Below are 25,014 nucleotides of genomic sequence, written 5' to 3' on the forward strand. Positions count from 1 at the left end.
TTATCAGGTGTGTTAGCGCCAGCAGCGAGCTGCTCTGCAGGACTGGGCTTTTTCCACTGAATCAATCAGGTGTGTTAGCACTAGCCGCAAGCTGCTCTGCAGGACTGGGCTTTTTACACTGAATCAATCAGGTGTGTTAGCGCTAGCCACAAGCTACTCTGCAGGACTGGGCTTGGTCCACTGAATTAATCCGGTGTGTTAGCGCTAGCCGCGAGCTGCTCTGCAGGACTGGGCTTTTTCCACTGAATCAATCAGGTGTGTTAGCGCTAGCCGCGAGCTGCTCTGCAGGACTGGGCATGGTCCACTGAATTAATCATCAGCACACTTTTCCGTCCAGGTGTGTCAGTTACAATGCCCTCTATGGATATCTGCCCTTGGCTGTAAAGTCAGTTTTGGCCTTTGTTGGCTAGCGTACACGTCGGACATCTGGCTTATTGTTAGGTGTGCACAAACAGTAATTACGTCCATACTGATCTAAGATCATTATTATCATTACTTCCTGAAAAAGCTGATGGGAAGCTTCTATCCAAGAAACCTATGGACATCTAAGAAACACTTGACAAGATTACACACCTTCCTGTTTAAATATCTTTTATTTCTTTAATATCTTTAATGTTTTAATACCTTTAATTAATTGTTTGTTGTAATAGTTTACATGGTGCGAAGGTCCTTTCAATCATCAGACGCATCCATGAGATATGTTGTCCCTTGACAGTGGAATCTCTGACAGACATAGTTATGTGAAAGAGTTGGCCATTACTCAATCATTTGAAAAGCTTAAACAATAAGCCTTCAGTGCAGAGATGAGAGAAGCATTGCCCAAGAAATTAAACAGCCTCCCCTATGGTGTTTTCAGAAGCAACTTCATCAACATTTACAGAATATTGTCAACTTCATTAACGCTTAACATTAACACATAACAAGGTCAACCTCATAAAAAATCAGCATTAACCCATAACACTTTCAACTTCATTAACACTTGACATTAACACATAACACTGTCAAACAATGGAAAACTTCGTATTCATAATTTCTCTCACATTTGTATGGATAACTTCATATTTAGCATTACTCTCACATTTGTATGGATAACTTTATATTTAGCATTACTCACACATTTATAAATGTAAGTAAGCTAGTTAATCACAAAAATTACCAAACAACTTTTTAAGTATCGTAATAATGATGTAATAATATGTATAAAAAATGTCTAGATCCTTCTAGATCATTTATTAAGATGACTTACATATTTTTGCATGGCCTAATGTGAAGTGAGAGCTATTTATACTTAATAAATGTTTTGAGTGTATTTTCTGACAAAGCCATGGGTGGGGCTAGTGAGACACAGAAATACAGAGGTCTCTCATCCAATCAATTTCCTTCCAGAGAGTTGTCCATAATTAACTTTAGCTTGCTTGGCACTTTCTACCATATATAAGAAGGCTATGGACCCAGCATCCAGAAGTCAGACACCTTCTTCCTCTGTGGTAAGACTCTTTCCATCACCTTAGATTTTATGCTTGTCTCATCTTTGCACTCACCATTTTGCTAATTGTAGATCTGTTTAATATTTTATGTCTCTTGTACAATTTTATTGACAAAGCAATCAAGGGCCATTGACTTTGTATATATGTATATTTATAAATGTTTTATTATTAACTTTTATACATGGTCAAAAGAGGTGTTCCTGCATTTGTTTGTAAATTAAGAAAGTTGTCTGGAATGTAACTGGATATGCAGGGGTATTCAACTGATTTGATGATATATTTTGTCATAGTTAAGCTTTCACACGGAAAATAATAGTTGTCCTTTGCACCTTCAACAGGGTTATAGAGTCAAATTGAAGTCAGTCAGTTTGGAAAGTAAATTGACATTCCAATACAATAGCTTAAAAATAGGTAATCTTTCCTCAAGTGAAAATTAGAAAAAAGTATATTTGTTTTAATGTTTTAACTGCAGAGTAGAAGTAAAGGACTAACCTGAATTAATATGGGCTTTAGACTTAAGTGTATTAAAAATGTATTAATGTTTTACAGGGTCATCTAAGAAGAACACATTTATCTGTAGGAGGGGGAAAAGAAGGTGAGGGATAGTTTTCTGCTATAATGTGATGACAGAGTGATACTGACCTCTTAACTACTAGGCAGGAAACACCACAGAGTCACTCAAATGTCTTATTTAATCTATTTTCTGAAGATCCGTCACCATGAGTACGGACGCAGAGATGAAAATCTACGGCAAAGCTGCCATATTTCTCCGTAAATCTGAGAAGGAGAGGATGGAGGCGCAGGCTGCACCCTTCGACTCAAAGAACGCCTGCTATGTGACGGACACCAAGGAGCTCTACCTAAAGGGTTTGATCACTGGCAGGACAGAGGGAAAGTGTACAGTCAAAGTCAACAATCCTGATGGCACGACGATGGTAAGCTTTATGGCTCAAGTATACAAAATCGTGTAAAAAGGCCTATATATGAAAAAGACAAACTGCCCAATGTTTTATTACATACCTTTCAAAATGTAAAAACACATGCATGTAGGAAGACCAGTGACTGGCCAGCTTATCCTCTATGAGGAAAAACAAATATCTTGTATATAGACTGGGATAAAAGTTTCAGGTGGCTTTGTAGTGTTTTCACCAGTCTATGCATTTAAATACACTGAAATGTCTATGAACTAGTCAAGAACCAATATATCAGTGAGTGACAGTGAAGATGAGGAATTATTTGGGTTTCGCAAATATGGGATTCGCATTTTTATAAGTTACAAAAAGCATTCAGTCGTGTTCAGTTTGGTATGCTTGTAATCTGACTGTTTCAGGATAAAGAGTTCAAAGAAGCCGACATCTATCAGATGAACCCTCCTAAGTACGACAAGATTGAGGACATGGCCATGATGACCTACCTGAATGAAGCCTCCGTCCTGTATAACCTCAAAGAGCGCTATGCAGCATGGATGATTTACGTAAGAAACCTGTGTAAACATGAACACACACGCATGAATTCAACAAATTAACATATACAGTAGACCAGTACAAACAAAAGTAAACGTAATTAGGAGAGAGTCACATTGAAAATGTATAGAAACATTTATTATTGAGTCAGTTAATCCAGTGATTACCCAGAGAAAATACATGAAACATTGTATGGAATTCAGTTCTTGACAAAAGAACAAGCCAACTGATCAGAATATATGGAGTATCTGAAATGGCTGACTGCCTAGACAGAAACGAAAATGACATATCACAACAGTAGAAACCTAAACAAACACAATAGATCCAATTGAGTCGACCACAAGTACATCCACATCTACATCCATCTAAAAGTCATTCTGACTTCACTAATAACCTCCTAATGTAATCTAATATGTTAATCCAGACCTACTCCGGGCTCTTCTGTGCCACGGTGAACCCCTACAAGTGGCTCCCAGTGTACGATGAAGAGGTTGTCAACGCCTACAGAGGGAAGAAGAGGATGGAGGCTCCACCCCACATCTTCTCCGTCTCTGACAACGCCTTTCAGTTCATGATGATTGGTACGAGCTCTGGTTGGATGGATGGATAGTTTGAAGATGGTTGGATGGATGGAACTTTCTTTTTCGCCAAGTCAAGGCTTAAACACTTTGCTGGGATTATCTGATTTCACTTAGTTTTAATAGAATATGTTCCTTAATTCATTATAATGAGTTTGAATTGGGTATGACTAAAATACTTAATGTGTAAAATACTTTTTGGTTACAGATAAGGAGAACCAGTCTGTCCTGATTACGTAAGTTTTTTCACCTGAAATGTGTTTCTGTTGAAATATGTTTAACTTGTTGTGATTAAAACATATTACGTTTTGAATGGATTAGGATAGAATCCCCCAACTGCCCTACAGTCCAAATATGGCCAGCAGGTTAATACATTTAGCTGTCCGTGTTTTTGAAGAGAATGAAAAAGTTAAGTATTTACTTGTGGCTCATGGCCAGACAATGTGGTCCTTCAAGTGTGGATTTACAGAAAAATACATACTGATTAAAGAGGCAGTCTGACGAAAAGCAGAATGGCTTGGTGAAATGTATACTCTCACAAACCATCTGGGCAGTTATCGCAAATTGTACATGAATTGTACAAAAAAAACCGGATTAAAGACTCTTGTTTAATCTGTCATATAAACTAGTGGAGAATCCGGTGCAGGAAAGACTGTCAACACCAAACGTGTCATCCAGTACTTTGCCACCATCGCAGTTTCTGGTGTCAAGAAGGAAGTAGACCCAACCAAAATGCAGGTAAGTTGTGCATTTATGTTTGGTGGGTTGTGTAAATATTTTTTTTACATCAGTGCATGCTGTATCAAGAAACATGTGTACACGTCACTGATCAATTTGTGTTTGCCTCAATCAGGGGTCTCTTGAGGACCAGATCATTGCAGCCAACCCTCTGCTGGAGTCTTATGGTAATGCCAAGACAGTAAGGAACGACAACTCGTCTCGCTTTGTAAGTATGAAGGGCTTTCTGTGGAAGTGAGCTTAAAATGGAAAAAGAAAAATATATTTAATTCCAAATAGTTGTATAGACAGGTCTAAGAAAAGTGCTAGATTCATTTTGTTCACCTATTTCTAACCCTTTACTACAGGGTAAATTCATCAGGATTCACTTCCAAGCAGGCAAACTGGCTAAAGCTGACATTGAGACCTGTAAGTTGGTTTTGTTCGTCAGTGGTTTCCTAAACTCACATGGAATAAGTTGTGCATGAATTAAGAAATCTTAAGTTTTTCTCACTTTCTCTCTATTTCTCTCTCAGACCTGCTTGAGAAGTCTAGAGTGGCCTTCCAGCTGCCTGATGAGAGAGGCTACCACATTTTCTACCAGATGATGACCAATCACAAACCTGAACTAGTTGGTAAGGCAAAGTAAAAGTTCAGCAGAGATTCCATTCTCTCCAAAACGTTATAGTCCACAGTAGTGAAACTGTTATAATGCATCCATCCAAGGTAATGAAACAGCTACACATGGATTAGGGTCCTTCATGGAGTCGATCTATCAAGTAGTTCACTATGTTACTATGTCCAGGAGTCGAATCCCATATTTTAATACTATTTAGAATTCACTACATTATGTTGAGAAAAGAGCTGAGGTATATTTTTATGAATAGTGAAGCAGAGTTCTTTGAGATTTTACTTACATTCTCTCTGTTGTCCGCAGAAATGACCCTGATCACCACCAACCCCTACGACTTCCCTATGATTAGTCAGGGTCAGATCGCAGTGGCCAGCATCGATGACAAAGTAGAGCTGGACGCCACAGACGTGAGTCGCACAAAGGATGCATTGTGCAATCCCATGTTGGTGTCACATGTGTCCAGGTGTTTATCACGCATTCACTACCGTTCATACCTGTTGCACCTGCCTCTCTGTTACCAGGAAGCCATTACGATCCTGGGCTTCACTAATGATGAGAAGATGTCCATCTACAAGCTGACAGGAGCGGTCATGCACCATGGCAACTTGAAATTCAAGCAGAAGCAGCGTGAGGAACAGGCCGAGCCAGATGGCACAGAGGGTGAGTCGCACTCATAGCAGCTGTATGCAATATTTTAAGGATCCATCCCAGAACACTAAAGTCAGGCAGGTTTGGAGTATTTGGAGAAACAGGCAGATATGGGAGAAACAATTCAAAAATGTTTTTGTCAATGTCACATCATAAAAACAGCAATATGAGTCTGTGGTCGTTTCTCTCTCCAGTGGCTGATAAAATTGGTTACCTGTTGGGCCTGAACTCAGCAGAGCTGTTGAAGTGTCTGTGCTATCCCAGAGTGAAGGTCGGCAATGAGTATGTAACCAAAGGACAGACTGTTCCTCAGGTAAAGTGAACAAACACAGGAAATCTTGTTATCTTCTTCTTTTGGTAGAGGAGTGCTTAGCATATTCGTTTTTTTACTTTTTCATTGTTGGCAATCCCATTCTCGTGAAGTCCAGACCTGGTGAAGAGTCATGCATTCATTTGAGGTAATATTATTGCAGGTTTATAATGCAGTCATGGCTCTGGCCAAGTCCATCTATGAGAGGATGTTCTTGTGGATGGTCCTCCGTATCAATGAGATGTTGGACACCAAGAACCCAAGGCAGTTCTACATCGGTGTGCTGGACATTGCCGGGTTTGAGATCTTTGATGTGAGTAAGAGACCACAAAACTATTAGTTGTAATTGAGAAAGATTATTGTCTTGGAGTATAGAATGATCACTAACCTTGATCAACAGTACAACAGCATGGAACAGCTGTGCATCAACTTCACCAATGAGAAACTGCAACAGTTCTTCAACCACACCATGTTTGTCCTGGAGCAAGAGGAGTACAAGAAGGAGGGAATCGTCTGGGCATTTATTGACTTCGGCATGGACTTGGCTGCCTGCATTGAGCTTATTGAAAAGGTAAGCTGTCTGCGAGGACTGTATTGGACTGTAACAGCTTAACGTATAGGGAGTGCTGTTTGAGATATTATCAAAGTGGTACATCTGACTGTTGAGCTGAACTGAATGTGTCCTACAACCTGCTTAAAAAATATACATCCACATAGCATGAATGCAAATTAAATGTGATCCTAAATGTTTATGATTAATTTGATATGCATTTATTTTGGTAAAGCCATTAGGCATCTTCTCCATCCTTGAAGAGGAGTGCATGTTCCCCAAGGCATCAGACACAACCTTCAAGAACAAGCTGAATGACCAGCATCTTGGCAAAACCAAGGCGTTTGAGAAGCCCAAGCCAGCTAAAGGCAAGGCAGAGGCCCACTTCTCCCTGGTGCACTACGCCGGCACTGTGGACTACAACATCACTGGCTGGCTGGAGAAGAACAAGGACCCCCTGAATGACTCAGTTATTCTGCTGTACGGAAAGTCTTCAGTCAAACTAATGGCTTCCCTTTATCCTGCTGCCCCACCTGAGGGTAAGACTTGCATCACGTCAAACTATTAAATTAGCACCAGTTCAACCACCCAAACAAAAATTTCCTTTTCAAAAGGTTTAAATCTATCACATTGTTTGAGGGTTAATTGCTGGAATAACTGGAACAATTGACTTAATAGTAGGTGTTACTGTACAGTTCCTAATCTAATTTGATAATAACATTTGCGTTTGATCAATGTGATTCTCTAGTAATAATGCTTTAAATTTTCCAACAGATACAACCAAGAAAGGAGGCAAGAAGAAGGGTGGTTCCATGCAGACTGTGTCCTCCCAGTTCAGGGTGAGATTCTGAAATCTAGATGTTAAGTCGTTCTAAGCTCTCCGAATAGAACATAACTTATTTATAAAAGCACCGTTTGCAACTCTCTTACAGGAGAACCTGGGCAAGCTGATGACCAACCTGAGGAGCACTCACCCTCACTTTGTGCGCTGCCTGATCCCCAACGAGTCAAAGACTCCAGGTAAACAAATACTGCATGCAGATTTGAAATCCAGATACACAGAGTATTGAGTTAAACAACACACCTTATCAATAACTAGGCAAGTTAGCCAAGTGATTGGGAGTACTGGGCCAGTAAACCTAACAAAACTGGTTCTAATCCCTAAAACAACAAGGTGAGTTATGAGTCTGAGCAGGACAGTTAACTGTAATTCCCTTAGGTAGTATAAGGATGAGTTCCAAGCATTCGTACTGGGTAAAATAATAACACTGTTATTATGTATATTATATAGTCACAGTGACTTTAACAAGCCCAATCATTAATCTGTTTATGAGTATTAACAGAGACCTGGTTCGTTTCACCAGGTCTGATGGAGAACTTCCTGGTCATCCATCAGCTGAGGTGTAATGGTGTACTGGAGGGCATCAGGATCTGCAGGAAAGGCTTCCCCAGCAGAATCATCTATGCTGACTTCAAGCAGAGGTACACACACATGAATGCTCACAAAAAAAAACACACACACAGATCTGCCCCCACTAGTATTGCCATCATCACCATCGACATACTTTTAACCCAATAAAAAATTTTTGGGAGCATGGATTCTACAAGATGTGTGACACGTTTCACAAGGATTTCATCGATTCTGACACAACAACCCCATGTGGTTGCTGCCGACTGGACAGCGAGAGATTGTTGCTGCAAACAACCTGTTCCATCTGTTCCAAAAATAAACCCATGGTATCCGGTCTGGGGCCACTCAAGTGAACAGAACTGGAATTTTTGTTTCCACTCATCAACTGTCCAACGGGGCTGTATGACAAGAAAATACATGTTGGCCTAGTAAATCATCTGGTATCCATCTTTTAGCATGATTCTTGCCCTTTTGCTTTGACCGTTCTCTTCAGGAACTGCTGTTGACTGGATCAAATAAACAAGCCACTGCACGTATACTGTACTGCATGACTTAAAATCAGGCCCATTGCTATTTCAGCAAAACTCTTTCTTATGTCCAACAAAGCATAACATGTACATTGAAAAAAATAAACAACAATTTTCTCATCAGGTACAAAGTACTGAATGCCAGTGTCATCCCAGAGGGCCAGTTCATGGACAACAAGAAGGCTTCTGAGAAATTGCTTGGGTCCATTGATATAAATCATGATGATTACAAGTTTGGACACACCAAGGTCAATGAAATATCCAGAGCAAAAGCTCAAAACTACACAAATTGCACTGTTTCTTTATTCCAAGTCATAAAAATATAGAAGAGAAACAAGTATATTGTTGCAGTTTTCAGTCATTTATTTCAGTGTGCATATTATTAATTAACAATGTCTAGGTTGTGGAAATAGTCTAGAGATGGTGTTCCCTTGTGCTCACTGAATATATTCTGTTGTCATCTATGGTTCCGTAACTGACCACTTCTACCTGTGTCTCAGGTGTTCTTCAAAGCCGGTCTGCTGGGCATCCTGGAGGAGATGAGAGACGAGAAACTGGCCGTTCTGATCGGCATGGTCCAGGCTATCAGCCGTGGGTTCCTCATGAGGAAAGAATTCTCCAAGATGATGGAGAGGAGGTGAGGAAGAGTAGAATGTTTTTGTTGTTCCAAATAAGTATATTCTTACAAAGCTTCAGTTGAGGGATTTAGCAAGCTATGAAAATGAGAACGTGTGATATCTGCTAATCATGTTAATGAGTGCCACTTTGGTCCTTGAACCCCAGAATGTGTCATTTAGCTTGTCATTCACCCTGCCAATCTGTTGTTTCTGTAATCCAGAGAGGCTGTCTTCACCATCCAGTACAACATCCGCTCATTCATGAATGTCAAAACCTGGCCATGGATGAAGGTCTACTTCAAGATCAAGCCCCTGTTGAAGAGCGCTGAGACTGAGAAGGAGCTGGCCAACATGAAGGAGAACTATGAGAAGATGAAGACAGACTTGGCCAAGGCTCTGGCCAAAAAGAAGGAGCTGGAGGAGAAAGTGGTCTCCATGCTTCAGGAAAAGAATGATCTGGCACTCCAAGTGGCATCTGTAAGGGAAAAACCTCAAACTTGGCATATATACACTTCTCAATTGTGGGCAGCACATAGTCTGCCCCAACCAAAAAATACAAAATTACCCATGATAATAAAGAGCCAATCCCCTTTTCTTCATGTTATACTGCATCCACAGAGTATATTTCATATTCATAGATTGGCTCGGACCTCATTCAATTTCATATGAAATTTTGATGCCTAAAGTGATGACAGTTTTTCTTATGATCTGAACCCAGGAATCAGAGAATCTGAACGATGCTGAGGAGAGGTGTGAGGGGCTCATCAAGAGCAAGATCCAGCTGGAGGCCAAACTCAAAGAGACGACCGAGAGGCTGGAGGATGAGGAGGAGATGAATGCTGAGTTGACTGCCAAGAAGAGGAAGCTGGAGGATGAGTGTTCTGAGCTGAAGAAGGACATTGATGACATGGAGCTCACCCTGGCCAAAGTGGAGAAGGAGAAGCACGCCACTGAAAACAAGGTCTTGTGTGTGGCCATAATAGTGTTTCCAAATTAAAATCCATACACAGAATTCTGAAATAATGAACACAAAGCATAGCTTAAGAGAAAGCCTAAATGCCTTTGAGCAAGAAGAATAATATCAAAACAGTGGAGAGCATATTTTTTATGCACAGGAGGACAATGCCACTCAGTGGTGAATGAGCAGTACAGCTTTGGTTAACACATTTCTCCTATTTATGGTAAAGTGGCTGAAGATACATTTGTTGTGACCATTTCAGGTTAAAAACCTTACAGAGGAGATGTCCTCTGTGGAGGAGAGTGTTGCCAAACTGACCAAAGAGAAGAAAGCCCTCCAGGAGGCCCACCAGCAGACCCTGGATGACCTGCAGGCTGAAGAGGACAAAGTCAACACTCTGACCAAGGCCAAGACCAAGCTGGAACAGCAAGTGGATGACGTCAGTGGACTATGTCATTACTGCTTTGAACAACGATATTCTCTTCAGTTTTTTTAAATTGGAACAAAAAATGTATCTTTTTCTCTTGTAGCTTGAGGGCTCTCTGGAGCAAGAAAAGAAACTCCGTATGGACCTTGAGAGAGCCAAGAGAAAGCTGGAGGGAGATCTGAAACTATCCCAGGAATGCCTAATGGACCTGGAGAATGACAAGCAGCAGTCCGATGAGAAAATTAAGAAGTATACATATATTTGACTATACAAGTATTAGCTACTGTATTGAAACAGGGTAATCCTTCCAACTGTGCAATCAATGTGTTTGTATTTATTAGGAAGGAATTTGAGACCAGCCAGCTCCTCAACAAAATAGAGGACGAGCAGACCCTGGGTGTCCAGTTACAGAAGAAGATAAAGGAACTCCAGGTTTAGTACAGCATTTATGCTCCAGTACACTAAACCACACACCTGATTTGGTGGTAACTCCTATTCTACGGAAACCTGAAGATCCTCAAAGAACCCGATAAGGGATCCTTAAAGAACTGTTTCTAGTCATTGCTTCATATTATGTGCCGAGGGTTAGTTGCAAACATTTTTCATTTAAATGTTTCAAAGGGTTCCTGGGTGAACCCTGTAATTTAACTTTCACACCCTGATGAAAAAAACTATAATTGACTATGCCTGCTTATTTAGTGTGGCAGTTTTTGTTTATAAACGCAAAAATGTTATTCATTTTGTGAGATTCAATTGTTTCACCTGTGTCATTTTCTTAATTCTCTCATTTCCTGCCCCCCTTTCTAGGCCCGTATAGAGGAGCTGGAGGAGGAGATAGAGGCTGAGCGTGCTGCCAGGGCCAAGGTTGAGAAGCAGAGGGCAGATCTCTCCAGGGAGCTTGAGGAGATCAGCGAGAGACTGGAGGAAGCCGGAGGTGCCACTTCTGCTCAAATTGAGATGAACAAGAAGCGTGAGGCTGAATTCCAGAAGCTGCGTCGTGATCTAGAAGAGTCCACCCTGCAGCATGAGTCCACAGCCGCTGCTCTGCGCAAGAAGCAGGCCGACAGTGTGGCTGAACTTGGGGAGCAGATCGACAACCTGCAGCGCGTCAAGCAGAAGCTGGAGAAGGAGAAGAGTGAGTACAAGATGGAGATTGATGACCTCTCCAGCAACATGGAGTCCATTGCCAAGTCTAAGGTAAATATTGATATTTTGGTCAAGCATTGATATTTTGGTCAAGAAGGTTCAACTACCATTAAATAGAACTTTTCATATTCCCATAAAGTGATAATGGAACATGTTTCACTAACAGGGCAATCTAGAAAAGATGTGTCGTACTCTTGAAGACCAGCTGAGTGAGATCAAATCTAAGAATGATGAGAACGTTCGTCAGATCAACGACATTGGTGGACAGAGGGCCAGACTCCTGACAGAAAATGGTAAGATCATGAAAGATTCAATTGTATCTGCTGTACTATTCACTAAATTGGTGTACCTATACAATAATGTACATTTTGGAGGTCAGAGAGACCCCATTCACAAGATGCTCCTTTGTCACCTCAGGTGAATTCTGCCGTCAGCTGGATGAGAAGGAAAGCCTTGTGTCTCAGCTGACCAGAGGGAAACAGGCCTTCACCCAGCAGGTGGAAGAACTAAAGAGACAGATTGAAGAAGAGGTCAAAGTAAGGGAAATTTCTGTACAGTCGGTCACTATACCATCCTCATGCTGTAGACTTCTACTACACTTCATTTACATTTTTAAATGTCTTTCTCTCTTTCTCACAGGCTAAAAACGCCCTAGCCCATGGTGTCCAGTCTGCCCGCCATGACTGTGACCTCCTGAGGGAGCAGTTTGAGGAGGAGCAGGAGGCCAAGGCAGAGCTCCAACGCGGCATGTCCAAGGCCAACAGTGAGGTGGCTCAGTGGAGGACCAAGTATGAAACTGATGCCATCCAGCGCACTGAGGAGCTGGAGGAGTCCAAGTGAGTCACATGCAAGAGCAACAACTTAAAATCTAGGATGTGAATGTTAAAGGTTGTAGGTGACACTTAAAACATAGTCTGCATATTCTAAAAAATGTACACTCTCTGTTCTCTGACAGGAAGAAGCTGGCTCAACGTCTGCAGGAAGCTGAGGAGACAATTGAAGCAACCAACTCCAAGTGCGCCTCCCTGGAGAAGACCAAGCAGAGGCTGCAAGCAGAGGTGGAAGACCTCATGATTGATGTTGAGAGAGCCAATGCAATGGCCGCCAACCTTGACAAGAAGCAGAGGAACTTTGACAAGGTACAATTTAGGATGATTTTTTTTACCTGCATGTAATCAATTGTATTAAGCTTCAAGTATGTTTTTGATTCTAATGAAAATCACATGGATTTCCAGGTTCTGGCAGAGTGGAAGCAGAAGTATGAGGAAGGCCAGGCTGAGCTGGAAGGATCTCAGAAGGAGGCGCGCTCTATGAGCACCGAACTCTTCAAGATGAAGAATTCCTATGAGGAGGCCCTGGATCATCTAGAGACTCTGAAGAGAGAAAACAAGAACCTGCAACGTGAGCATCTGTTATGAATTATATTTGTCTTATGGTTGTTTTGAAAATTGCTCAATATATTTAGTACCCCAGTGTGTGAACCAGTGTTAAAATGTTGATTTTCTTTTTGCTTAACCATGTGGTGAGACCATATTACATGACAATATTGCAAGACCATATAAGTGCTGATTAATTCATATAGAAATAAATTCAATGTCAAATTCTCCTAAGACTAAATGTGTGTGTGTGTGTGTGTGTGTTCAGAGGAGATTTCTGATCTGACTGAGCAGCTTGGAGAAACTGGCAAGAGCATCCATGAGCTGGAGAAGTCCAAGAAGACCGTGGAGACAGAGAAGTCTGAGATCCAGACCGCTCTGGAGGAAGCCGAGGTACAAACTAGAGCTGTTAGGGGAAGCAGTGCTACACTTTGCCATCTACAGTACAACGCTCCCTCTAGTGGTGTTTGTAATAACCTTTATAATCCTTTGTGTTATACACTTTGTCCAGGGCACGTTAGAGCACGAGGAATCCAAGATTATGCGGGTGCAGCTGGAGCTGAACCAGATCAAGGGTGAGGTGGACAGGAAGATCGCTGAGAAGGAAGAGGAGATTGAGCAGGTCAAGAGGAACAGCCAGAGGATGATCGACTCTTTGCAGAGCAACCTGGACTCAGAGATAAGGAGCAGGAATGACGCTCTGAGGGTGAAGAAGAAGATGGAGGGAGACCTGAATGAGATGGAGATCCAGCTGAGCCACGCCAACAGACAGGCCGCAGAGTCCCAGAAACAGCTGAGGAACGTCCAGGGACAGCTCAAGGTAAAATTACTTATCTGGCTCGACAAGCTGTACATAATAGAACTTAAACCGTAATATTGGTGACATTCTTTCCAAAGAAAATATGTAATCATAAGCTCCAAATGAGTCTTCAAGAACCCATATCGTTGTGTAACACAGGATGCCCAACTGCACCTTGATGATGCCGTCCGCGCCTCAGACGACATGAGGGAGCAGGTGGCCATGGTGGAGCGCAGGAACGGTCTGATGGTGGCCGAGATCGAGGAGCTGAGAGCAGCTCTGGAGCAGACTGATAGAAGCCGCAAAGTGGCAGAAACTGAGCTGGTAGACGCCAGTGAGCGCGTAGGACTGCTGCACTCCCAGGTACGGGTCGAAAGACCTTTCAAATCGACCCATGCACGTTTAAAGCTACAATTCACAAAACAACAGGAATTTGACAGGTTTTAGATTGTCATCCTGCCTGGTCAGATAAAAGTCTTGAAAGTCTTGTTGCCTCTTCCAGAACACCAGCCTTCTGAACACCAAAAAGAAGCTGGAGTCTGACCTGGTGCAGGTCCAGGGAGAAGTGGAGGACATCGTCCAGGAGGCCAGGAATGCAGAGGAGAAGGCTAAGAAGGCCATCACTGACGTTAGTTCCTACTATCTTTTGAATGACATGCACTTCATCTGGCCTGAATGATTATTGTTATCTGGCCTTGTTATCGCAACAAAGATCTCAAAGGCAATTTATACCGATTGGTGTGAAAATCTAAACACCCTTCCAGGCAGCCATGATGGCCGAGGAGCTGAAGAAGGAGCAGGACACCAGCTCTCACCTGGAGAGGATGAAGAAGAACTTGGAGGTCACAGTCAAGGACCTGCAGCATCGTCTGGATGAGGCTGAGAATCTGGCCATGAAGGGCGGCAAGAAGCAACTCCAGAAACTGGAGTCCAGGGTGAGTTAACGGAAAGATATACATCCAAAGATATACAGGACAGTTGAATTAGTAATTTCCCCGAGGATTTCACACAGAAAATACACAGCTCTGGGCACATTATAGACCCCTACAACCCGATTGTTAAAGCGCATAAGGAACAGGAAATAATTGAGACTCCTACACTGAATATATCTCTGTTTTAAAAATATTTTGTAGATCTGATCTTACCAACTCATATACACTAAAAGTTTAAGTTAATGTTTTCTACAAAGGTGCGCGAGCTGGAGTCAGAGACGGAGGCGGAGCAGAGACGTTGTTTAGACGCAGTCAAGGGGGTCCGCAAATATGAGCGAAGAGTCAAGGAGCTCACTTACCAGGTAAGTGCCTTATTCATAAACTTGACACAAAAACAGAATGGTCTGAGTTCTGTGGTAATGACTCCTTGACTTGTCCCATAGACTGAGGAGGATAAGAAGAACGTTGCCAGACTTCAGGACCTGGTAGATAAGCTGCAGTTGAAGGTGAAAGCCTACAAGAGACAGGCTGAGGAAGCGGTGAGTAACAGACTTGGTCAAGGACACTGAAAGCAGATATTTAACCATATTTTATATTCCTAGAAGGCATTTGGAGCAGTATTCAAGTTTTGCTACTACACAACAATTACTGCTAGTAATAAGTTACAATTAACGGTGAGGTCAGCTGGCTCCGGCCCACATAGAGTAATAGTTGAATGTATAAGGCTTTAATTAAAAGGCAGGCTTTGCTACCTGTAGATTCAAACTGTAAATGCTGATGTTATGCTCTCCTCTCTTTCCTCCACCCAGGAGGAGGCAGCCAATGGCCACATGTCCAAGTTCAGGAAGGTGCAGCATGAGCTGGAGGAGGCGGAGGAGCGCGCTGACATCGCTGAGACTCAGGTCAACAAGCTCAGAGCCAAGACCCGAGACGGTGGAAAGGTACAGAACCGCTGCTAAACCTACAGTACCTCTGACAGTACCAATATCACCTATGATTTAGTATGCACAGTACCTCTGACAGTACCAATATCACCTATGATTTAGTATGTACAGTACCTCTGACAGTACCAATATCACTTATGATTTAGTATGCACAGTACCTCTGACAGTACCAATATCACCTATGATTTAGTATGCACAGTACCTCTGACAGTACCAATATCACCTATGATTTAGTATGCACAGTACCTCTGACAGTACCAATATCACCTATGATTTACTATGTACAGTACCTCTGACAGTACCAATATCACCTATGATTTAGTATGCACAGTACCTCTGACAGTACCAATATCACCTATGATTTAGTATGCACAGTACCTCTGACAGTACCAATATCACCTATGATTTAGTATGCACAGTACCTCTGACAGTACCAATATCACTTATGATTTAGTATGCACAGTACCTCTGACAGTACCAATATCACCTATGATTTAGTATGTACAGTACCTCTGACAGTACCAATATCACTTATGATTTAGTATGCACAGTACCTCTGACAGTACCAATATCACCTATGATTTAGTATGCACAGTACCTCTGACAGTACCAATATCACCTATGATTTAGTATGTACAGTACCTCTGACAGTACCAATATCACTTATGATTTAGTATGCACAGTACCTCTGACAGTACCAATATCACCTATGATTTAGTATGCACAGTACCTCTGACAGTACCAATATCACCTATGATTTAGTATGTACAGTACCTCTGACAGTACCAATATCACCTATGATTTACTATGTACAGTACCTCTGACAGTACCAATATCACCTATGATTTAGTATGCACAGTACCTCTGACAGTACCAATATCACCTATGATTTAGTATGCACAGTACCTCTGACAGTACCAATATCACCTATGATTTAGTATGTACAGTACCTCTGACAGTACCAATATCACCTATGATTTAGTATGTACAGTACCTCTGACAGTACCAATATCATCTATGATTTAGTATGTAGAGTACCACTGACAGTACCAATATCACCTATGATTTAGTATGCACAGTACCTCTCGGTTTTCTGTGACCTCATCAATGCTGATCTTTAAAACTCACCAAAACTTATTTAACATACTAGACTCACCAAAATGTATTTAACATACTAAAAACATATTTGTATTTTTATAAAAAGAAGCTTTTTTTAGTTGTTAATTCAAATGTGTTAATTTTAATTTGAGCATATAGCATTTAACGCTTGATCCATAAACAAATTCCAAGGTTATTAATGTGGATCAATGATTTTGTCTTTGCTTTCTTTCTTCTTACAGGGTAAACTTGCTGAATAACAAGAATAAAGTCTTATCATTTTCCTGTGTTGCATAAAATATGATTTTCATGGTGAAACTGAGCATTGAATAAAAGTGGGCCCTACAATCCCTTTGTGACTGTGGACTTATTACTCAGAAAAAACGATTATTCAGAACCCATTATTGTTTCTTTAATAAAGCTCTCTGGGATTCCAACAACGACGCGGTCATCCGAAGTGGTCATGGGAAATGCATTCTGAAATGCATACTGACCTATCCGACTGATCCAGCAGAACATACAGGGCAACAGGTAGCCTAGTGCTCAGAGTTAACAAGAAGACAGCAAGCCACACAGGTTGCAAAAAATATGCCGTCCTGTCCCACAATAAGGCACTTTTAACCCGTAATTACTGCCATCCGTAGACTCAACTTACCCGGTAAATAAAAATCACAGGCCACCGTTTGAACTGCTGTCAAACAGCAATAAGAGAAGCATCTTTTTGCTTTCATTTCAGTGTTTTAGTGTATATCTTGGTGTCATTGGTAACACTTTATGCACAGCACTGCTTTTTCAAAATCGTTTCTATCCTTTTGCCTGCAACGACTGCCTGAGGTCGGCAACTCAGGCGTCACGCCTACACAACTCTAGTAACTCCTCGTTGCGTCGTTGGCGTGGTAGAAAACCAGAGAATGTGTTCCCTCTTGCACATGAAGATTATGCTATAAACTTTCTAGTTGAGCTGGGGTTGTGATGAGAACCAGAAAAGCGTCTGATTTGGTTCTGAGCAGTCATACCATGACAACAACAACTGTCTGAGTCCATTGGGAATGCTGTGATGAGTCAGGGCGTTAGCCACCAATTCAAGATCATGAACAACAACTGACTGAGTCCATCGGGAATGCTGTGATGAGTCAGGGCGTTAGCCACCAATTCGAGATCATGTATATAGGGAGGAAAACTGTTAAAAGAAAAAAGAGAGCTTTGTAATGCAACACAATGCCACAGATGTCTTTGGTTTTGAGGAAGCATGCAACTGGCACTAACCGCAAGAATGTCCGCCAGACCTGCCAGAGAACTGAATGTTAATCCACCTACCATGAGCCAACAACACTTTAAATGCCTAACCGTGCCAGCCCGGATATCCACGTGTGGTGCGTCGCCTGGAGGACCTTCTGAGACCAGCCATCTGGACAGCTGATGAAGTCGTAGGTTTGCACAGCCGAACCCATTTCTGCGCAAACTGCCAGGGAAGCTCATCGGCGAGCCCATCGGCCTCAGCAGGGTCTGGAGCTGATGCCAACATCTGTGGGGAAATGTTCACCCTTTAAGGCCACTTTAGTGCTTATGAAAGTCTGTATGCATTCCTGGGGACCTACAAAGGGCCAGAAATGTTTCGGCTCCCTCCTTAGACATATACCTTCACACAATACGGTCTTGGGGCTCTTGGCTTGGTGTTTGTTGTGATACTCGTCGTGGGATCTTATGTTGACAGACCTCAACTGTGGGACTGTTATGTAGATAGATTTGTGTCTTTTCAAATCATGTCCAGTCAATATGAATGAATTTACCACGGCTGTAAACATCTCAAGGAAGATCAATGGAAACAGGATGCACATGAGTTCAATATTTAGTGCAGTAGTGAAGGGTCTGATACTTACATAAATGTAAATGTGATATTTCAGTTTTTTACATTTGCAAAACATTCTAAAAACCCATTTTTTACTTTGTCATTACCGGGTATTATGCTTTGATCGATGAGGAAAACAATCAATAATCCATTTTAGAATAACGCTGTAATGTAAAACAATGTGGAAAAGGTGAAGAGGTCTAGATACTTTCCAGAAGCACGGCATATATACAGTTATTAACCAGGTGCTTTGAATCCGGATTGGCTGTTAGACGGGGTATATGAGAATGTACACCACAGGTATGATATCACATAATTTTTTTACTACTCTAACTGCATGGCTAAACAATAAGGCTTTTGGGTTTGTTACATATTATCAATATATCATGGCTAAGCCCTCCCGATACGTCGTGGCTAACAGCTCTTAGCCGTGGTATACTGGTCATACCACATTGCCTTGTGCCTCAATGCTAACAAATACACTGATCAGCCATAACATTATGACCACCTGCCTAATATTGTGTAGGTCCCCCTTTTACCGCCAAAACAGCCCTGACCCGTCGAGGCATGGACTCTGAAGGTGTGCTGTGGTATCTGGCACTAAGACGTGAGCAGCAGGTCCTTCATGGATCAGACCTGTTTGTCAAGCACATCTTGGACTGAGATCTGGGGAATTTGGAGGCCAAGTCAACACCTTGAACACGTCGTTGTGTTACTCAAACCATTCCTGAACAATTTTTGCTTTGTGTCAGGGTGCATTATCCTGCTGAAAGAGGCCAATGCCATCAGGGAATACCATTGCCATGAAAGGGTGCACATGGTTTGCAACAATGCTCAGGTAGGTGGTACAAGTCAAAGTAACATCCACATGAATGGCAGGACCCAAGGGTTCCCAGCAGAACATTGCCCAAAGCAACACACTGCCTGCGCTGGTTTGCCTTCTTCCCATAGTGCATCCTGGTGCCATGTGTTCTCCAGGTAAGAGACACACGCCCCCGGCCATCCAGGTGATGTAAGAGCCTTGGTTACCCATGACCCTGTTGCTGGTAGGTACTGACCACTGCAGACCAGGAACACCCCACAAGGGCTACAGTTTTGGAGATGCTCTGACCCAGTCGTCTAACCATCACAATTTGGCCCTTGTGAAAGTCGCTCAGATACTTACGCTTGCCCATTTTTCCTGCTTCTAACACATCAACTTTGAGGACAGAATGTTCACTTGCTGCCTAATATATCCCACCCACTGACAGGTGCCATGATAACAAGATTATCAGTGTTATTCACTTCACCTGTCAGTGGTCATAATGTTATGGCTGATGGGTGTATCAGTGTTATTCACTTCACCTGTCAGTGGTCATAATGTTATGGCTGATGGGTGTATCAGTGTTATTCACTTCACCTGTCAGGGGTCATAATGTTATGGCTGATGGGTGAATCAATGTTATTCACTTCATCTGTCAGTGGTCATAATGTTATGGCTGATGGGTGTATCAGTGTTATTCACTTCACCTGTCAGTGGTCATAATGTTATGGTTGATGGGTGAATCAATGTTATTCACTTCACCTGTCAGTGGTCATAATGTTATGGCTGATGGGTGTATCAGTGTTATTCACTTCACCTGTCAGTGGTCATAATGTTATGGCTGATGGGTGTATCAGTGTTATTCACTTCACATGTCAGTGGTCATAATGTTATGGCTGATGGGTGTATCAGTGTTATTCACTTCACCTGTCAGTGGTCATAATGTTATGGTTGATCGGTGTATCAGTGTTATTCACTTCACCTGTCAGTGGTCATAATGTTATGGTTGATCGGTGTATCAGTGTTATTCACTTCACCTGTCAGTGGTCATAATGTTATGGCTGATGGGTGTATAAGGCTTGAAGTACAGCAGTCAGCAGGGGACTTTCTTGGCTTCAATGAGAACAGACAGTTCTGTACTTGTTGACATACATTTCAGTGTATAAATAAATAAATATTTAATGGAATTAATGGTTGGAGGTCACCAACGAGAGATTTGAGGACAAAGGCACATGACCTAGTGTATGAGTTGCTATTTATAACAAATCTTCCCTCAAGATATAATATTACTATTCTCCAGTAGAGGGCACTAAACCCCTAAGGCTAAAAGAGGCAAAGTGAAGGGCCTTTATGTGGGTCAGTGCAATGGTTACGATTCTGAAAGATTCTGACTGGAAAGAACAGTTGAGCAGCCTAAAGCATTGGGAAATATATATATATATATATACAGTGGGAAGAACAAGTATTAGATACACTGCCGATTTTACATGGTTTTTCTGGATGTTTTGTTGTTACTCTGTCTCTCACTGTTCAAATAAACCTAACATTAAAATTATAGACTGATATTTTCTTTGTCAGTGGGCAAACGCACAAAATCAGCAGAGGATCAAATAATTTTTCCCCTTCCATATATATACGGAAATGACAAAATCCATGTCAGACCATCACCTTTCCACGTTAATTTCCACATCGTGTCTTAATCATGACCTTCTGTGTGGTGTGTTCTTAGTTCCCCAGAACTGGAGCTTATAGGGGGGTTTTGAATGGTTTTAACTGAGCAACCTTGAAACACCCTCCATTTTAAAGCTTGAAGCCAACATTCCTGCAACAGTGGATAGTGTTTTAAAGGGGCAATATGTAATCTTGGTACAACCAGCATAAAAATAAGCAAATATTACCAGTACACCTCTGCAGTTAATGTTTTATGTTAATTTTCACACAAAAAAAGTTCTACAAAGTCAATAAGAGCGACTGACATATTCCTCATTTAAACTTTCTCACCGGTCCGTCTATCAGTTTACAATGACTTGTAATCTTCATGGGGACGACTTATACTCACTTTGTACTCGTTGTCCTATCCTGCCCACACCAACCCACCCTGGACTAGTGAGTACGATACCAGTTTTGTTTGGTAAGGGAAGACGAGGAGGCGACATGTCGTGTTATTGTTTAGAGGCAGAATTCTACACAGTGTCCGTTTTAGCTGTCCCAGTCATGTTTGAAGCCTCCGCTATGCACATGTACGCAGGTCTGTGGTGTGCCAAAGCAGTATTGTCCAGTGAAGAAATAAAAGACTCAGAGATAGACTAGCACCCTGCTGGTTCCATCGACGTTCCATCATGTTTTGAACCACCCGAGAGACACCTCTCAGATAGAAAAGACACCTGTTAGATAGAAAAGACACCTGTTAGATAGAAAAGACACCTGTTAGATAGAAAAGACACATCTTAGATAGAAAAGACACCTCTTAGATAGAAAAGACACCTGTTAGATTGCTCTATCTTTTGAGTCCCTGGGTAAAGTTGTCCCAGTAAATGTCTCCAGTTTACCTCTGATCATTAGTCTGTAAATGTTTGAATGTTTCTCTTGCCTCACCATTTGGTTTGAATACATAATTTAACAAAAAACATTTGTTGTAAATACATGACCAAATAATATTTAATGTTTTGCTCAGATTATGTAACAATTCCAGATGTAGGGCAGCCTTGTCAACATGCTCCTTTGTAATGCTCAGGAACAAAATCTTATAACATTTAAAACACTGGATTTTCCAAAGCCTTCTTACCTATGTGTTGCTATGTGTCTAGTATTACAGTCAAATAACGACATGTTTCATTTATTTATAGGCTATATAGTTTGTTAGCTCCCCTCGTCCATCATTAGCAGCTAAGGAAACTGTGACTGTCACTCTCTACTCCAGTCTCTTCACACATCAGCATCCAGTCCTGTAGGCTTCAGACATTTATTGGAACACTATGAATAGATTCCACTGTTGCAGGAAAGGTTAGCTTCAAGGTTTGACACAGCCATGTTGTTGGAAGGTCGTTTCGTTAACCATACTTTACATTGTTACCCATACTTTACATTGTTAACCATACTTTACATTGTTACCCATACTTTAAATTGTTAACCATGCTTTACATTGTTAACCATACTTTACATTGTAAACCATACTTTACCTTGTTAACCATACTTTACATTGTTAACCATACTTTACATTGTTAACCATACTTTACATTGTTAACCATACTTTACATTGTAACCCATACTTTACATTGTTACCCATACTTTACAATGTTAACCATACTTTACATTGTTAACCATACTTTACATTGTTTGCGTGAGAGCCAGCTGTACACTACATAAGTGATCCTACTTCACTACTTTATTACTTGTTGTAAACTTAAATGCATCTTAATATTGTATTATAAATTGCAGGCAAAAAGCATTGTACATCATAGCTGCTACACTTGACAACTTCACATAGATGCCACACCAATGAATGCAAAGAATCAGATTCAAATTCAACCACTGAATATCTCTTCCATTTCAAGGTCTATTCCATTCAACATAATTAAGATAATGGTTACTATGACAGTTATTGCAGTTCGTCCCTGAGTTTATGGCTTTGTTTGTGAGGTGGATTTCAGGATCAAACAGATCCATTTGTCTTTAGCCCAACTGGTATCCCAACAACTGCCATAGAGGCCAAAAATGAAAAGCTACAATATTGTTACAAACAGTCAAAACCGTGAACTTTTTGTTTTACCCACTGAAGTACAGGCGGGTGCTACCTTATCAAGGGTCTGTTTTTTGACACCCCTGTCCTGTTGTCGTCACCGCTATGAAAAGCCAACAGACATTTACTCTTTAGGTGCTGATCCGTTGCACTTTCTACAGTCACTGTGATTTATATTATGACCCTGCTGGTCAACTGTGTACATTTGAACAACTTGAAGAAGGAACCGACCGGCCATCTTTCAGGCCTAATTCCTGTGAAGGTTTTCTTGAGAGATTCCTGCATTTCTAGGTAGATTTCCCAGGCCACCTTGCATCTTAATTCCTTTAATATGTTTTTTGGCTGGGTTTGGCTGGGTTTTCTACAGACTGATATTGAGGATTTGGCAAATACTAATGGAATTATCATCTACTAACAAGTCAAGCAGCTCTCCCCCTTGGTTTTCCAACTCTTTTCACTCTTTACACAATTTAAAGTTATAAATCTTTTTTAGTAGATTTTCTATAGTTGTATCTTTTTTTTAATTTTCTGACAATACTTTTTAAACAAAAAAAATTATCTGAGTAATAAAGTAATAAAAATGTGAATTATGAAAAACTCCCTTTTATGCCATGTATAATTTAGCTCGGTGTTTGTATTATTGTATACTTTAGAATTGAGATGTTGGCCTTATCTTTATCAACTTTAATTAAGCCAATTCTCCCACGACAGAGCAGAGATTGACAGCTGACGTTAAGATCTATTATAATGATCTCATGACAAACTATTCTGGGGTGGCACCGTCGTCACACAGTTGGACCCGGGCCATTCGTGCCATCACAGCTTCTCATACTCCTGAAACAACAGCTAGTAAATAATACACATTTCACTATAATAATTATATATATATATATATATATATATATATATATATATATATATTATATATATTTCTTTTTTTCAATAAATAAATAAATAATTTAAGACGTATTGAGGAGAATGCTCAGTTGGACATCAGTCCAAACAGGACAATTCTAATGTTCTGAGAAACAATGTGCAACCCATTAATAATTTAGAGGACTGTGATGTTACTCCTTCCCAAGGCTGGTGTGAAAAAGTCCCCTGCTTGTCACACAAGATTCCTGTAGTTCCAGCAGCTGCTAGAAAACAAGACCTCGAAGGGAAGAATGTTCCTGCCTTAAGCTGTCCTTGGGTCCTCGTTAAATGGTTTTGTCATTGAATGCGAAAGTCAAATAATATAGTTGTCTAAAAAAAGCAGTGTGTATATTACACTGGTCTGTATACAGCAATGACGTGAGAATATCTTGCATAGTTTGATCACTTTTGTGAAATTTAATTCACTCTGCCCACAGTTAATATTTGGCACATGGGTTTTGTTCAATTCCAAAGAAAAGGGTAATCACCTGCATCAAATCTCACATTTAGAAGGTGCCAATAATATTGTCTAGGAATTTTTAAACATTTCTTAGTGAAAAAAAATAATTTTCTTTTAAAAATATTATTCAGATTTTATGATTTTGTTAAACTGCAAATCAAAGAAATTCATATGGAAATGTGTATACCAAATTATTTTTATGGGCACCCAAAAATACCAATTAATTAAAAATTATTAATGAAATGTCATTCTGTTTGATATTTTCTTTTTAAACACTATCTCTCAGCATCAGTTATTGTGAGATGACACCGCTTTTATGTTTGTTAATATTTGTAAGTAAAATGACCCTTACACACGTTAATATAACTACAATTCACTGCAATTACAGCTTTAAATCTATTGGTATGTACCAGCGTTGCACACAGTGAAAGAGTGATTTTGGTCCATTCTTGGCAGATTTGCTTCAGGTTGTTCTTCACTTCTGGAAGCTGGATGATGCTTATGGACCAGAATCTTGAAAAAAGCGCCACAAATTCTTAATGGAATAGACACCAGGACTTTGGTTTAGCCACTGTGAAACATTCACCTGCTCATTCTTAAGCCACCCCAATGATGCCATGCCCAATC

At 40.9% G+C, this 25,014-nt stretch overlaps 1 protein-coding gene across 1 annotated transcript; it reads left to right on the forward strand.

Annotated features, from left to right (window-relative positions):
• The first annotated feature begins 1,438 nt into the window (after positions 1 to 1,438).
• Positions 1,439 to 16,970, forward strand: LOC105025170 (myosin heavy chain, fast skeletal muscle). Its single transcript, XM_029118745.2, has 41 exons — positions 1,439 to 1,487; positions 2,037 to 2,082; positions 2,197 to 2,422; positions 2,818 to 2,961; positions 3,375 to 3,531; positions 3,737 to 3,764; positions 4,158 to 4,266; positions 4,382 to 4,474; positions 4,614 to 4,674; positions 4,782 to 4,880; positions 5,183 to 5,286; positions 5,401 to 5,539; positions 5,722 to 5,840; positions 6,001 to 6,150; positions 6,238 to 6,408; positions 6,623 to 6,926; positions 7,162 to 7,226; positions 7,320 to 7,407; positions 7,752 to 7,869; positions 8,450 to 8,573; positions 8,826 to 8,962; positions 9,164 to 9,419; positions 9,661 to 9,903; positions 10,163 to 10,339; positions 10,431 to 10,576; positions 10,669 to 10,759; positions 11,135 to 11,524; positions 11,640 to 11,766; positions 11,891 to 12,009; positions 12,113 to 12,309; positions 12,429 to 12,612; positions 12,709 to 12,874; positions 13,118 to 13,242; positions 13,361 to 13,669; positions 13,808 to 14,011; positions 14,151 to 14,276; positions 14,413 to 14,583; positions 14,838 to 14,942; positions 15,024 to 15,119; positions 15,390 to 15,521; positions 16,865 to 16,970. The coding sequence occupies exons 3-41, from the start codon at positions 2,207 to 2,209 to the stop codon at positions 16,880 to 16,882; spliced, it is 5,808 nt and encodes a 1,935-aa protein (XP_028974578.1). The 5' UTR covers positions 1,439 to 1,487; positions 2,037 to 2,082; positions 2,197 to 2,206; the 3' UTR covers positions 16,883 to 16,970.
• The last annotated feature ends 8,044 nt before the right edge of the window (positions 16,971 to 25,014 follow it).

Source organism: Esox lucius, chromosome 3 (assembly GCF_011004845.1).
Source record: "Esox lucius isolate fEsoLuc1 chromosome 3, fEsoLuc1.pri, whole genome shotgun sequence".
Classification (NCBI taxonomy): Eukaryota; Metazoa; Chordata; class Actinopteri; order Esociformes; family Esocidae; genus Esox; species Esox lucius.

What these genes read in the sequence shown, in the direction of transcription:
- LOC105025170 (XM_029118745.2), top strand. Translation starts at nt 2,207, where the DNA reads ATGAGTACGGACGCAGAGATGAAAATCTACGGCAAAGCTGCCATATTT. An exon ending in TAGAGCTGGACGCCACAGAC is followed by an intron (nt 5,287 to 5,400) that starts GTGAGTCGCACA and finishes CTCTGTTACCAG; the next exon opens with GAAGCCATTACGATCCTGGG. An exon ending in AGCACGCCACTGAAAACAAG is followed by an intron (nt 9,904 to 10,162) that starts GTCTTGTGTGTG and finishes TGACCATTTCAG; the next exon opens with GTTAAAAACCTTACAGAGGA.